The sequence below is a fragment of the Genypterus blacodes genome, unplaced genomic scaffold (genome assembly GCF_046128005.1).
Source record: "Genypterus blacodes isolate CSIRO-AG114 ecotype Tasmania unplaced genomic scaffold, CSIRO-AGI_Gbla_v1 ptg000067l_1, whole genome shotgun sequence".
Classification (NCBI taxonomy): Eukaryota; Metazoa; Chordata; class Actinopteri; order Ophidiiformes; family Ophidiidae; genus Genypterus; species Genypterus blacodes.
In genome coordinates, this window is record NW_027466879.1 from 8,174,627 (window position 1) to 8,188,117 (window position 13,491).

General features: G+C 40.4%; 2 protein-coding genes across 2 annotated transcripts in view; one reads left to right on the forward strand and one right to left on the reverse strand.

Annotated features, from left to right (window-relative positions):
• Window positions 1–1,489: 1,489 nt before the first annotated feature.
• cdkn1ca (cyclin dependent kinase inhibitor 1Ca) lies at window positions 1,490–2,573 on the forward strand. The gene is made up of 2 exons (XM_076156071.1): window positions 1,490–2,058; window positions 2,163–2,573. The coding sequence occupies exons 1-2, from the start codon at window positions 1,641–1,643 to the stop codon at window positions 2,252–2,254; spliced, it is 510 nt and encodes a 169-aa protein (XP_076012186.1). The 5' UTR covers window positions 1,490–1,640; the 3' UTR covers window positions 2,255–2,573.
• A 1,202-nt stretch (window positions 2,574–3,775) lies between these two features.
• Window positions 3,776–13,491, reverse strand: part of kcnq1.1 (potassium voltage-gated channel, KQT-like subfamily, member 1.1) — a 30,187-nt gene continuing 20,471 nt past the window's right edge. The window contains exons 11-17 of the mRNA XM_076156283.1: window positions 10,153–10,209; window positions 9,316–9,445; window positions 7,354–7,429; window positions 7,142–7,236; window positions 6,877–6,923; window positions 6,720–6,781; window positions 3,776–6,171 (exon numbers count right to left, since the gene is read on the reverse strand). Of these exons, the coding sequence (XP_076012398.1) occupies window positions 5,923–6,171; window positions 6,720–6,781; window positions 6,877–6,923; window positions 7,142–7,236; window positions 7,354–7,429; window positions 9,316–9,445; window positions 10,153–10,209 (716 nt within the window). The 3' untranslated portion in view covers window positions 3,776–5,922. The remainder of the gene's footprint in view (window positions 6,172–6,719; window positions 6,782–6,876; window positions 6,924–7,141; window positions 7,237–7,353; window positions 7,430–9,315; window positions 9,446–10,152; window positions 10,210–13,491) is intronic.

Consider the following 13,491-nt stretch of genomic DNA (forward strand, 5'->3'; position numbering starts at 1 on the left):
CCATCACTTTGCATGATAGTCAGCAGCTTCACGCAATTCTAATCAAGACCTTGTGCTCCTGAAAGACTATCAGTATCTCACTCTGTTTTGAATGATCCCTTCCTTTGGAGCTAATTACTAAAGATAAATTGCCTCAGTCATAATCTGACCAAGGGTGTTTCCATTCCCTTTGACTTTGTGATATTAAAAAAGGCTAACAATGTGAATCTCTTTCATTATTACAGGAAAGCTCGGTCACATAGAGTAGAAATTAAACTTAATGAAATATATCTAAAATTCAAAACCAGTTAAACCACTTTAATGATTATTAGGTTATCAAATGAATGACTTTTAATGTATTGTATTCTAAACCGATATGTACGTTAGCATCCAGCTAAATTCCTGATATGGACAGCTTTTTCATTTTGGACAGCACACTAAATTTCACTCTCAAATTGGCTTTCAAAGGACTTAAACATCTAAAGCCCACAGGCAGAACTGCCACTAATCACTGTTTCCATGGAGACTGGATATGTTGCACTTTGGCACATTTTCATCAGAAACTAAACAGAAATGTCTCCGTTGCTGGTTTAAGTGCTTTCAGGGTTGTGCACATAACTATACTGTAACAGGTATGGAGTTTAATATTTATTTAATAGAATATTTACACAGAGGACAGATAAATAAATATCTCAATACACCACTAAGTTTCTCACCATGAGGACCTTCACCTTTTGTTACTGAATGTTAACGCTGTTAACTTTAAAAAGATTTTATTGGTAAATGAATATATTTTCTTGTAGTTATACAGCTTTTACTCCGGTAAATGATACCAGTACTTTGTACATCACAGTCCAGTACACTTCAGAATTTCTTATTTAAATTTATGGAATTTTTGTCCCATCCGAAAATATGCAATTCTTTAAAATCGAGTGAAACAGAAATAAAGTGGAAAAAATATTTTATAAACGCGTGGAATCGTTTTGTAGACTGAGCTGTCGTTTCCTTGGTTAGCTGAGACTTCAGACGCTTGATAGAGAACCGATTTATAGCGGGAATGACATCAGCCTTTAGATTAATGGCTCTCAAACATGATGAATGAAGCAAACCAGCCCAGAACCACAAACCACCATCTGTAAGAAAGCATGCAAGGTGTGATTTAATAAAATAAAGAAGTATGAGCATGAAAACTTTTCTCCCCACACACACTTCAAACTGAAGGACATAGTGTGCATATGGACACAGCTGGGCAATTTTTAACACAATCTAAATGAAACTCATTCCATTTGCACATTTACCTCAATACTTTTTCCAATCATTTCCATCCATCGGTTTCATTTTCCCACATAAATCTTCAGAGTTGCCAGGTGTGTTGCTGGCTGAATGTTCAATACCATTTAACACGCCAGCTTGAGAAACACTGCTTCCGGGTATATATCGATTTTCTCAGCATGAGAGACTTCAGTCCCCAACCCCTCCCCCTGCCCCCCCGCCACCAATTCAAAGCTGATCAACCAATCAGAGGACTGTGCTCTTTGTGTACAAACAGAGCATCGTGCGCCCCGCAGGCTTTATTTAGGACCTGCGACTCCGCACTGATCAGAAGATCTGAGGCAAACACAAAGAAACAGGACCAGGACCAGCTGCGGAACAGAAACAACATGAGAGAAGTCAGCCCGATCAGACGCAGAGAGTCGGTGTGTAGGAGTCTCTTTGGCCCGGTGGATCACGAGCAGCTGAGCCGAGACTTGACCAAGAGGCTGCGGGAGATCACAGAGCAGGACAGTCGCCGCTGGAACTTCAACTTCCAGGCTGAAACTCCGCTGCTTGGCCGGTTTGAATGGGAGGAAGTTCCCTCATGCTGCACCGCTGCTTTCTACCAGGAGCGCGACCAGCCGGAGCAGGAGCCCGCGGAGGACAGCGTCTCCGGGGCCGGCAGCACACAGAGCACCGAGATGGACCGGGAGAACTGTCCCAGCCTCTCCAACACCAAGCGGCCAGCGGAGGTGACGCCTGTTCGCAGGAAGAGAGCACACTCCAAACCCGCCGCCAAGGCCGGAAACAACGCCAAAATCACAGGTAAACAATACAACTGACTCATGTCAACGATTATTCTGTCAGATGTTGTATTTTCTTAAGTGATGTTATTTTCCAGCTAACAATTGTTTTTCTTCTCTTGGCAGACTTTTTCGTCAAAAGGAGAAGGAGTACAGACAGCTTGAGTCCTTTCAACACATATTCCAGCGAAGTAGCTCCATACAAAACAATAAGATGAGCAAGAAATCAGGATGGACTATCAACCCTTTGAAATCACCACAGACTTAACTTTTACCACACTCCACAAATGGGATTTTATCTTATTTTATTTAAATAATTATTTAATTTCAGCCCGAGACTGGCCTCTCTACCAGTGTTGTTTTTTAAATGTATTTAATTTATTTATGTTAACTTTTATTTACTGTCTCCAGTTTTCACACTTACTGTCCCAAAAGCTTTCTACTGATCAATGTGTTGTCTTGTTTTCATTGGTATTATTATTTCTATGAATTATATATGGACGACTGAATAAATGTATTTTTCTGTAAGTTTCCTCTCTGTCTGTTCTTGTTGTTTGAGCCACTGAACGCATGTTCTGACCAGAAGAAGCACATTTTGTTTTTGTCTCAGGACCAGAAGATATTACCTGTGTGTATATATAGTTTATTCTGTATCTATTATAGTACATTTTTGCACTTGTGCTTGGATGCTAACTGCATTTCATTGGCTTGTACCTGTACTTTGCTCAATGACAATAAAGTTGAATCTATCAATCTATCCATCAGAAGTCTTGCTTTTATTCCTCTTTCCTAATTTGTTGAATTTGTTTGTTCTTTGCAATTACAAAGACAAACTTGAAGAATTTGTCAATGTAGAAGAATACAACATCTAAATGTGGCTCCTAAAAGATTCCAGAAATGCCAAAATGTGACATATCAGCTAGAGTAAATATATCAGGACTCATTTTTATTTTCCTTCCACGGTACGAAAATAAATATTTTGCCTGCAACTTTTCTGTGTGACACGTCTCACTCACTGTCACGGTGACACTTTGTCAGCAGCAAACATCTTTGGTGGAAATCCTTGTAGAGAACAGAGCTGAATATTTCAAAGCACATGCAAACACTCAATCTTCACAGAATGACTTTTTGCACTATGTCCAGGATTTGAGTTTTCAGGTAACAAGCATGAAAACAGACCCAGAGTAAATCTTTTATAAGCTGCTGTGAAAACTTGTTGCCATGAGAGTGGCCGGTCTCAGTGTAGTCCTTGATTAATACCACTACCAATTATTGGTACATCATTATAACTCTTCAATCTGTAACCAAATGGCAAATGTCAACATGGTTTCAAGTGCTGAATCAACTTAATTGTAATTATTGGTGGTAGTTACTGTGCATGTGTCTGGCCTAATTTGTTAATGTACTATAGTAATAAATGTGACCTCTGTCGCAACACATATTTGAATCTGTTGAATCAACATCTGGCTCTGGGCTAAGTTGCACCTGTTGATAGTCCATCACAGAACACACATGTCAAACGTTTTGTCATCAAACAAGTGCTGTCTTAGATTTGCAGAAATAGGCAAAAGTGTCAACAAAACGTCCAACCTTAACATCAAAACAATCCCTATCTTCATCCTGATGCAGCTCTGCCTTAAAATGGAATCTCTCTCCACCCAAGACTCAACTACGAATTCACACAGTATGATTCTGATTCCTGGCACTACATTAAGATTTTTTTTGAAGTGATATAAGTTTTATAAGTAATAGAGTTGTATACTGTGATATTTAACTTTCCCTGATCAGCTTAAAAAAAAGCCAAACGCAAAAGCTCAATTGATGTGATGTTTTTTAAAGGGGGTTGGGGCATTAAACTCTTAAGAATTTCAAGAGGCCATCTGGCATGTGGGCCAGACAAAAGCCACAAAGCAGATCGGCCAGCCATTTCACCTGCAAATCAGCCTTTGCACCTAATTGGACCTCTCAAAAGCCAAGACTCCCCTCAACGTCATTTCTTTTCACTTCATCTCTTTTCACAGTCAAATCACCTCTTATTATGGACGTGTGACCAAACCATAATGACTCATGTTTACTCTCAGTCTGGATTGTGTTTACTTGCAGGATACTAGCAAGAAGTATTTGTTTTATATTTAAACTCATGCACAAACCAAAGGCAAACATCACATCTCAACTGAAATCTAAACTGCCCCCAAGCCAAAAACAACCAATGAAAGTGTGTTATTCCTGCATAAGTAAGAAATGGTCTAACTTCTTGATCACAAGGAATTACATCTAGTAAAAAAATCAATAATCAAACTGTCCCTTGGGTTTACCCTTTCACACCCACTGCCTTGTGTTGACGACATGAAATGTGTTTGACTACAACATTAAAAGCTGCTTAGTATATCATCAGTAAATAATTTAAAGCAGTGAGTGTTTCCACCTGACACGATTGTTGTTGAATGGCCTTTGCTAACTAGGCTTTGATCAAATTTGCACAAATTAATAAAACGATCAATGAGGAAATGGGAGTGCGATCATAAGGACCTGCAGCTGGGTTAAGTTGCCTCATTATAGCTATTAATCTTACTGCTTTCATGGATCTTTTAGGAGAGCATAATTCAACCTAATTCGAAGTTAAATTTCATTTATTGCGTGATCAAGACAAGTAAATGATAGCATTACAAAACTGAAAACAAGATTAGGAATACATCTCCTTTTGACCAAAGCAGCTGTTTGTACTAATGTGCTTTTTTGTAGTTTCCTTCAACAACATTTGAGTGTTCATTCATATTTTGTCCTAGTAGCTCCAAACAACTTCAATAAAACAAGGAAAACCTTTGCACCGTCGCTATGACAAAACCCTCCCCTCACCCACCTCGGTGTAGGCATAAAAGCCAAACACACTAGCACACTTAAGGCGGGTGGAGCCCATTGTTGTGGACACCAGAGGCAGAAGGCAGAGTGCAGATGGTCATTTCAGTCCTTTAGCCACATGACCACTTGTGTGCCGGAATGTATGGACACCCCATTGATGGTCAGCAGGGAAGAGGTCACCATCTGCTGCCCAAAGGTACCCTGACTAAAGAGCACAGTCATGCATTTCCATCCCCTTTAACAACCCCACCCCCAAGTCAGCAAGGAAACAAATGACCCATCCCCAACTTCCAGCCTCAAAGGAGACTCTGTTGCAGTAACGCCACATTCTTAGAGATATGCTGGCTGCTGACTCTCAAACCAAAAAGTAAGGCCCACTTTGATTGATGAAATCCACCACAGAGAATCATATCAATAATGCAGAGTTGTACAGAGTGGGTGCTATTGCAGCAAGTTTACACAGAAAACAGTTTTTTGCTTGGTCTGAAATAACCAGTGGCAATATAAGGAAACTCATTGAATGGTTTTAAATATTAAACTTATTCTTTGAAGTCACAGATTGGCCACGCAGGCCAGATGCTGAAGCTTTATGAAAAATAACTACAATGTTTTGTTGCTGTAGAATACTTCTGAACATTTTAGAACAGCTGTAAGTATTAAAATCCTGGAAATAGCAATTTGTTGAAAGTAGCAAAGTATTGTAATTTAAGGCCTCTTCCTCAAGATAAATGGAGTAAAATTGAATGTGTTTTGAATCACAATACATCATGTCATTAGCACAAATCACCCTAAATGGATTACAGCACATGCAAAAAGATTATAGAATATAAATTTAAAAAAATCTACAGTGACTTCATTTCTTTGCGCTTCGATTCACAAAGTGATGTGTGTGGCTAAATCGAGGCTGAAGTGTTGGTTACTCATCACATGTCTTATACGTCCCGAACTAGCATAAACAGCAGCTGCTAGATATATAGACAGACGGATTTTTTATAAATAACGGAGAAACTGCGTGACAGGCCCACTTTCAGCAGCTCTCATCCCGCGTGGCGCTGGTGTGGGGAAAGGTCCCAGTGCTGGCAGCATTGGAGGAGGCGGGAGACGAAGACAGCTGGTCGTAGCTGGGCAGGCAGTCCTGACTGGGGAGGACATTAAAGGTCCTTCCCAGCCGAGGCCTGGTTGTACCGCCCCGTTCATCCACAGCGACGTCCCTCTGGTCCAGCAGACAGGCGAGCGACTCTGCGATGCGGTTCAGCGTCTGGTCCATGTGTGTGATCTGTGAGGAGGATTGATTCAATTATCTGTGTCTGGATTCAGATTTGGTGTGTTATTTAAACGAACAGGGTAAGTTGATGACATACAGCGTGTGTTCAGTTTTCAACCTGTGCCAAGTGACCCTACTTTAGTTCTTTACTATTGTGCTGCACAGGCCTGATAGGGGAGTGGAAGAGTGAGGATAAGGTTCAGTGCAGGGTCACAAGGCTCAGTGTGGACTGCTGATTCAGCTCTTTGTTATGATTTGTGTTGCAAAAGTTTCAGAATTAAACAATATACAGTACATCAATAAAATGTGGCTGGCCTGACCAAGCTTGTAAGTGGGTTTGTTGGCCAGCACTATTCCCAATTAAAGGAATTGTTGGCAGAGGAACTGTAAAGTGTTGTCTGTCAAAGTTCTGCTGGGAGGAAACAACTTCATTACATTTTGGCAAACACTATAATTATTAATACAACAGCAGAGCGTTGTTGTTCGACATTCCACTTTCACAAACAACACATGCAGTCTGTAAGCAGACGCAGTGAGGGAATATTGCTCTTGTTTCCCACCTTATCCTCCATTCTGTTGATCCTGGATCCAATAGAGTTGTTGCCTTTGTCTTTGGCTCGGTCTGCAGAGAGAGATAAATTATGATACCGGCAGTTTAAAATGCTGTTTGTTCCATAGTAAATGCATTTTGAGAGACCATGTGGTGTGATTCATTACCTGTGCCGGTCTGGAACAAAGTTATCTTCCCTAAAGACTGGTCCAGTCTGTAGCAAACAATAGGAGGCTCAAATCAGAACAACATTTATTTATTTATATATGGACTGCTCTCTTTGTCTCACTCCCTGCTGCATTCTTTTCCTCCCATCTCCCTCCCTCTTGTCTTATTTTTGTCATGCCGGCAAAACCCAAACCAAACCAAACCAAACACAATCCATCCAGGAGTTCCTCACACGTTCTAAGTCACATGACAATCAGCAGTTACCTTCTCTGGAGCTCCTTGATTCGCACCATGAGGTTGAGATGTCCCTGGGAGTATTGCTCAATCACATCCCGTACATCATACGGCTTACGGGCTTGCTATTAACGAAAAAACATTTTTCACCAAAACCATCGATAATAACTACGTCTAGTTTCTTGCACATTTTACCTCTTCATCATTTTTTAACCTTATCAATACAATACTGCCATATTCACCTGAAAATTTCTCTTGGCGACAAAATATCTCATTCTCTGGATCACACGGATGGCTCTTCGGTGAGAGTCGGTCAGTCTGTAGGAAAGATTTTGTTTGGTTTCTAAGAACACTTACAGAGTAAACAAACATGATGGTGAACACTTTTAGCCAGGCAAGGAGTCATTTATATAGCAAAGTATCCCATAAAATGCCTCAAATTGCTTTAGGCGCCCAACAAACAGATCCCAAAGCTCTCTGGTAAGACAAGATAAAAACTCTCACTCTCACATAAAATGGCCAGAAGTGCAATCGGAGCCATAGGTGGGAAGAGAAACAAGTTACAAAAGAGACAGAAGAGTTGTAATAGTGCAGGGAAATCTCAAGGAGGATCTCAGGTTTACTCTAAAGGGACTGCGGTCTACTCAAACCATTTCAAAGCTTTCAGAAGGGGACTCCAAAATGAAAATAAGAACATATGAATAATATGTCTCCTTTTAAAATACAATTCTGCGAGAAAAAATCTGAAAATATTGACTAAAGTAATGTGTAACGTGTGCTTAAAACACGACCATCTCAGCGTTATTTCTTGTATAAAACATGCATGAGGAGTCTGGTGATAAATGAGAAGCTGCTTGACACACATCACACCCTCACTGTGTTCACTGGGGAGGAAGTAGCAGCACAGCAGCATGATTACGCTCTAGATCAAAAGCTTCTTTCTCATGGATTGTTTCCCTTTGAATGTGATCAAGGTGAACCACACTAATAACAAAGGATGGCTAATTTTTGAGGTGTGAGCAAGGATCACTGAAAATCATTAGTAAAAAGCCTTGAGTGTTTCCAGCACATTTAGCCTCCATTATTATGTTGTGGGAATTATTGAGGAGCTATTAGTCATCAGGCTTCATTATCCAGGAAAGCCAATGAATGAGTATGAGAAGGCTGTTAGCTCTTTGTCAAGTCCAGTAAGGTCAAAGACAGAAGAGCGGAGGTGCGTGTGTGTGTGTGTGTGTGTGTGTGTGCGCGTGTGTGTGTGTGTGTATCAAAATGGGAGCCACAGGGTATGAACTAATTTTCACAGCCCGCTTTATAAAAAAAAAGTTTGTAAAATGAGTGCGCTCTGTGAATGTGCACAACGGATAATCAACTTTCCTACCACGAATGTTGTCTAGCATGAGAGAAGTATCAACCCAAGGACGTAGAAGAGACAAGGGCAGTGAACACAACCAATGTCTTTGTCTTGTATTTGCTGGACACACAAAAAACTACACATTGGTGATGATTTCTCAACAACTTGCTCCTGGTAAACTCATTCAGGCTCCTTGGCTATACTGCAGGTCTGTTAGGTAAGCGAGCTCCAATCCTTCAAATGAACATGCAAACTCAGCAAAGTGTCTGCAGACATTAAGTGAAATGTAGTAAACATCCCCACATCTCCTCTGCAAACGCATCAAATACACAGCTCCACAGCAGAAGGCTTCCGTCGGGCCCAAACCGGGTTTGCTAAGGTCTTCTGGGGAAGGACAGGGTAAGAAACTAACTGTAACAGGTCTGCAGTGTGTAAGAGCATTGGGTTTGATGTGGCACTGCTTTAAGAGAACAGCTGGTTGAGGATTTTGGAGTCAGCAGAGCACAGAAGGTTTTTTGCTAACAACACCACTGCATGCTATTCTCAATCTGCATCATTAACCAACCCATTTCCAAAGGGAGGTCCCATGGGTTAGAGCTGTCGCTCCATTTGTTTCACTTAGTCTGTACTTGCATTACACTGCAGTTACTTGACACTTATTTCCTCACATCACTCTCCTACTGTGCAAGTGCCTCAGCAAACACCAGTGGTTTCCACTAATAGAGCATTACGCAGCAGAGACTGGAATGCTCTGGGGTTCTGCATACTACAATGTTTGATAACTACATGCAAAACCACATGCAAACATGTACATATCCAAGCACACACACGAACGCAGCAGAGAAGAACTCACTGTGAGACAGAGGTGACGGGAGCCAGCTCGCTGTCTCGCTCCGACTCCAACTCCAGATCATCCGCAAAGCTGCAGTTCCTCTGTAGGGGTCCAGGGGATTGGACCTCTAGAAGGCCATGGCTTCTTTTCACTGTTCACACACACACACACACACACACGCGCGCACACACACAAACACATCCGCAGTCCTTGTCGATCTGGCTAATCACAAACATGCCACATCGATATATCCTTCATGTTCTGCATATACTAAACCCTCTGTACAATGGTAACAGTATCACAGCAGTTGAGCACAGTTGTGTGAATGTTGTGTGCTGTGCTGTTGGTCTTGTGCATGACGTTGATGAAGGAAAACACAAATGTGTCACAGCATGACGAGCTGACTGACATTTCTCAGTAAGAGTGGAGCGAGCATCAATAACTGTGATAAAGGTGTCAGGCGCGTGTGTATTTTAGGATGCTGCACCACACACAGGGCTAGATAAATTATTTTTAAAAAATGCCTCTGAGCACAAATAAGTCAATTCTGGGCTTCAAGTGGAACACAACAAGGGTGCAGAAAGATTATTCGTTGAGCAACAGCGAGTCATTTTCAGCCATTTGTTATTCCTTTAAAAAAGAATTCTCATGTCTTAAAGATACAGGTCAAATATGATTTCATCACAATAACACATTAAATGTTTAGCCCTGTCTGGCAGCCACTGCATCAGCTGTTTAACAATACCTAACATGCCCCCCCTCTGGACTGTAGTTAGCCCTGCACTGTATGAAGCAACCACTCACTGCTGATGAAACAAAGCAGCACAGAAACATGCAGGGCCGACATGCAGCGTTTACCTGGGGGTGGTGAGCTGAACTGAAGAGAAGACAAAGACGTCCAAGACTGCTGTCCATCTGAAGCACAGACGAAGAGATGCAGATACATGATCATGATCCAGCGGGAATCCACTTCAACAAGTTAATAAGAGCAAGAAAAGACAATGCATGCTCAGGCGATGCACTAATTCAGGAGTCAATGCGTGAATTAACCCTTAACACTTTCTAAATTCCTTTTGCTGCTGTCCAGAGAGTCTAAGAGTTAGCACGTAATTGATCATTCACCTATTTGAATGTTACTGTGTTTTTCATATCATGATCACAAAAATATCCCTCTCGTGTAGATATGAAACTATAAAATGTAGTTTTGGTCATGCAGCACTATTTAGAGGATTGTGGCTGTGACTGAAGTCTGTTCCCCACATGTACAAAGCAGAGAAGAACAAAGCAGGACAACCACTGGGGCAATCATGTTCACACCGCCTTGAAATTTAGCCAGGCAGGGGGTGAGGACCTCTCTTCAACCAGTAGGAGGCAGCAAAGTAACTACCAACATGTATGGATGTGGTAGATCTTTAATCTGACTAATTGTTTTGCTCCATGATCTTGACAAGGTAATGACTGTAATGGAACCTGGGGAAGATAATTACATGCATTCTGCTTCATGTGAACACACAAAACCTCACAAACAACTGCTCGGAACAATAGCAGGAATTTGGGTTTTCCTATTCCTAGTTATTAATAATAATTCAATAAAGATGGACATTAACAGTTTTAGATTCAGTTTGTTGTTCAACTGCTATGTCTCAGTTGTTATGTCTCAGTGTTCAGTGTTTGCGTCTGCTCTGTAGTTGCCAAATTTTAAGGACCTTTATCAAAAACAATATCCAGTTTTTTATGGAGGAATTATGTTGAGAATCATTATCAGATATTTTGTCCCTAAAACATTATCATTCTCCATAAAAAGGGATTTGTCAGAGCCAAGCAGGGTCTCTGAATACAAATTGAAGGCAGCTGATCTGATATCATGTAAATGCATGCAATGAATTGTATGATCAATTAAGTTTTGCATAATCACAGAAACCTACAGTGATTTGATCATTAGGAATGTTCAACAGCAATGCATTAATACGCATGACACGTACCTTAAATTAATACTAATGGATCATGCATAACTTATACATCAGATGTGTGCGTGTGTTATATACCCTTAAAGGGGCAATGATGATGTTAACGACATCACATCCGTATTGATCATTCATTGACAAATATCATGCTCTGAGGTTATTTCAAGTGACTGTCGTAGTTTTGCACAAGATGCTGTAAATGTGAGCAGGAGTGATTGTTCTGAAGATGTGTGCAGAATGTGGACACTAACAGCAGCTCACCAAATCCTTCGAGAGTGAGCGGTCCTGCTAAACCAGGGTGACAGACAGAACATTGAGGTGAAAAACAACAAAAAAGCAAACAAGTAGGAGAAGCAAAAAAATCTGCAGTCAAGGAGGAAGAAAGAGGCAAAGTCAGAGGCTCAGATAAGGAAAGGGCAGCATCTCACCAGAGGGTCATATTTCTATAGCCACCAAAAGGACAGAAATTATGAGATTTTTTTCCCTATACATAAATTACTCATACTTACTCGTATAAGTGTGCAAGTGAAATCTGATATACTAGCTTTGGTGCATGAAAATCCATATTTCATACAATAATTTTAGCCTGGTAACTACAGTATGTAAGCAGCTGAACGCTTCAGACACCTCTGGTGTGTGTATCCAGGCGATAAAACCACGGCAGATGGCAATTTGGCAATTTAGTTAGCCTCCTAGTTGAAAGCAGCGTGCTGGAGATGTAAGGTGTGGAAAAGACCAGTAGAATGTATTTAGTTGTGAATGAAAGTCACTGGGTTTAAGTAAACACAAAGCAAACAGATAAGCACACATCTGTACTACTGGGGAAATTAAATTCTGTTGCTGCAGTACTGAAAGCGAAGCAAGGTCATTGGTAGCAAAACTGCAGTCATGTACAAAACTGGATCATTGTAACCTGCTTATCAGGACATCTGTTAGTGTAAGAAGCAAAGAATGCCCAAGGTAGCTGTTGACACAAAAAGCATATAATGTCAAGAGATAATTTGTCAAAACAGATTGCTGTAAAGTCTGTAACACGTAAACAGACGGCCAGCATCACTGTTCAGTTTTGTTGATCCACTGTTTTATATTTTTGATTTATTTTTCCCTCCCAATTTGAAGTGCCATTCAATTTGAAAACTCACCCCACTCCACCCAGGCACACAAACTGATCAGATACCAGATGCCCACAAAACAAAACAGTTTTTAGTAAATCTACAACTGAGGCAGATGTTAAGCTACACAACATCAAACGTTGGGTCTCTGCAGTGGTAAGCTAGAGGTTTAACCTTGAACCACCCATGCAACCCTTATTGATCCATTACTGCTTTCATAATACTATTCCTTTGTTGATATAGTGCTTGAAAGGATACAAACGTAAGAATAAGAGGAAAAAACAAGAAAAGAGGAAAGACTAAACTTTGCTCCAGCCCGACCTGAAATTAAATGTATCAAAAATGATATCTTTATATGCTATCCTATGAAGCTAGGAACTGAATCCTGAACAAAAGACCGTGAAACTGACTCATAGCAGGCATGGATGGGGAGTTGATATACTGTAAATGCATGCATGACTGTGATTTTAATATGCATTATTAAAAATATTTCAATCTGATGACAATAAACTGAGGGAACCAAAAAACAGTCCACAACATCCACTGATGATTGGATATGATCATAGACTTCAGAACTCATGCTTCAATCCATGAGAACATGATCATAAAAGATAAGGCCATGGTCTATATAGAAAGCTTTAAGTATCTTGCAATCTACAATCATAGACTCTAAATTGACATTTAAGAAGAAGTGTAAAATATCAGCAGTGGATTGTCTGAGAAAACCCAATTCACTTTCATTTTAACAGTCTTTTATCTACTCTAAAACTAACTTTTTAATACTATGATGATATTCGTTTTGTTGTCTTTATTTGCTGTCTTCTGAATCTGTATCAGTGTGATGTTTTGTTTTTCACCTTGGACTGCTTAATCTCCCATCTGTACAAAAAAATGTACCTTTGGGTTCTAATAAACAAACCTTGATCCTTGAGCCTTGATGTTCAGTGTGCGTACAAAGGACAGAGACAATCGGCCCACAGGAACCATGTATGCGCCCCACAGAATATCAGATTCTCTCATATTTGTCTACACCTAAACCTTACTGCCCTTTACAAAGGCAAATAATTCATGCCAAGGTATTTATATTAGGTGTCTAAATTATGTAGTAATTAAGTATTGAC

Coding starts and splice junctions, on each gene's coding strand:
- cdkn1ca (XM_076156071.1), top strand. CDS start 1,641: ATGAGAGAAGTCAGCCCGATCAGACGCAGAGAGTCGGTGTGTAGGAGT. Junction 2,059..2,162: donor AAACAACGCCAAAATCACAG/GTAAACAATACA, acceptor TTCTCTTGGCAG/ACTTTTTCGTCAAAAGGAGA.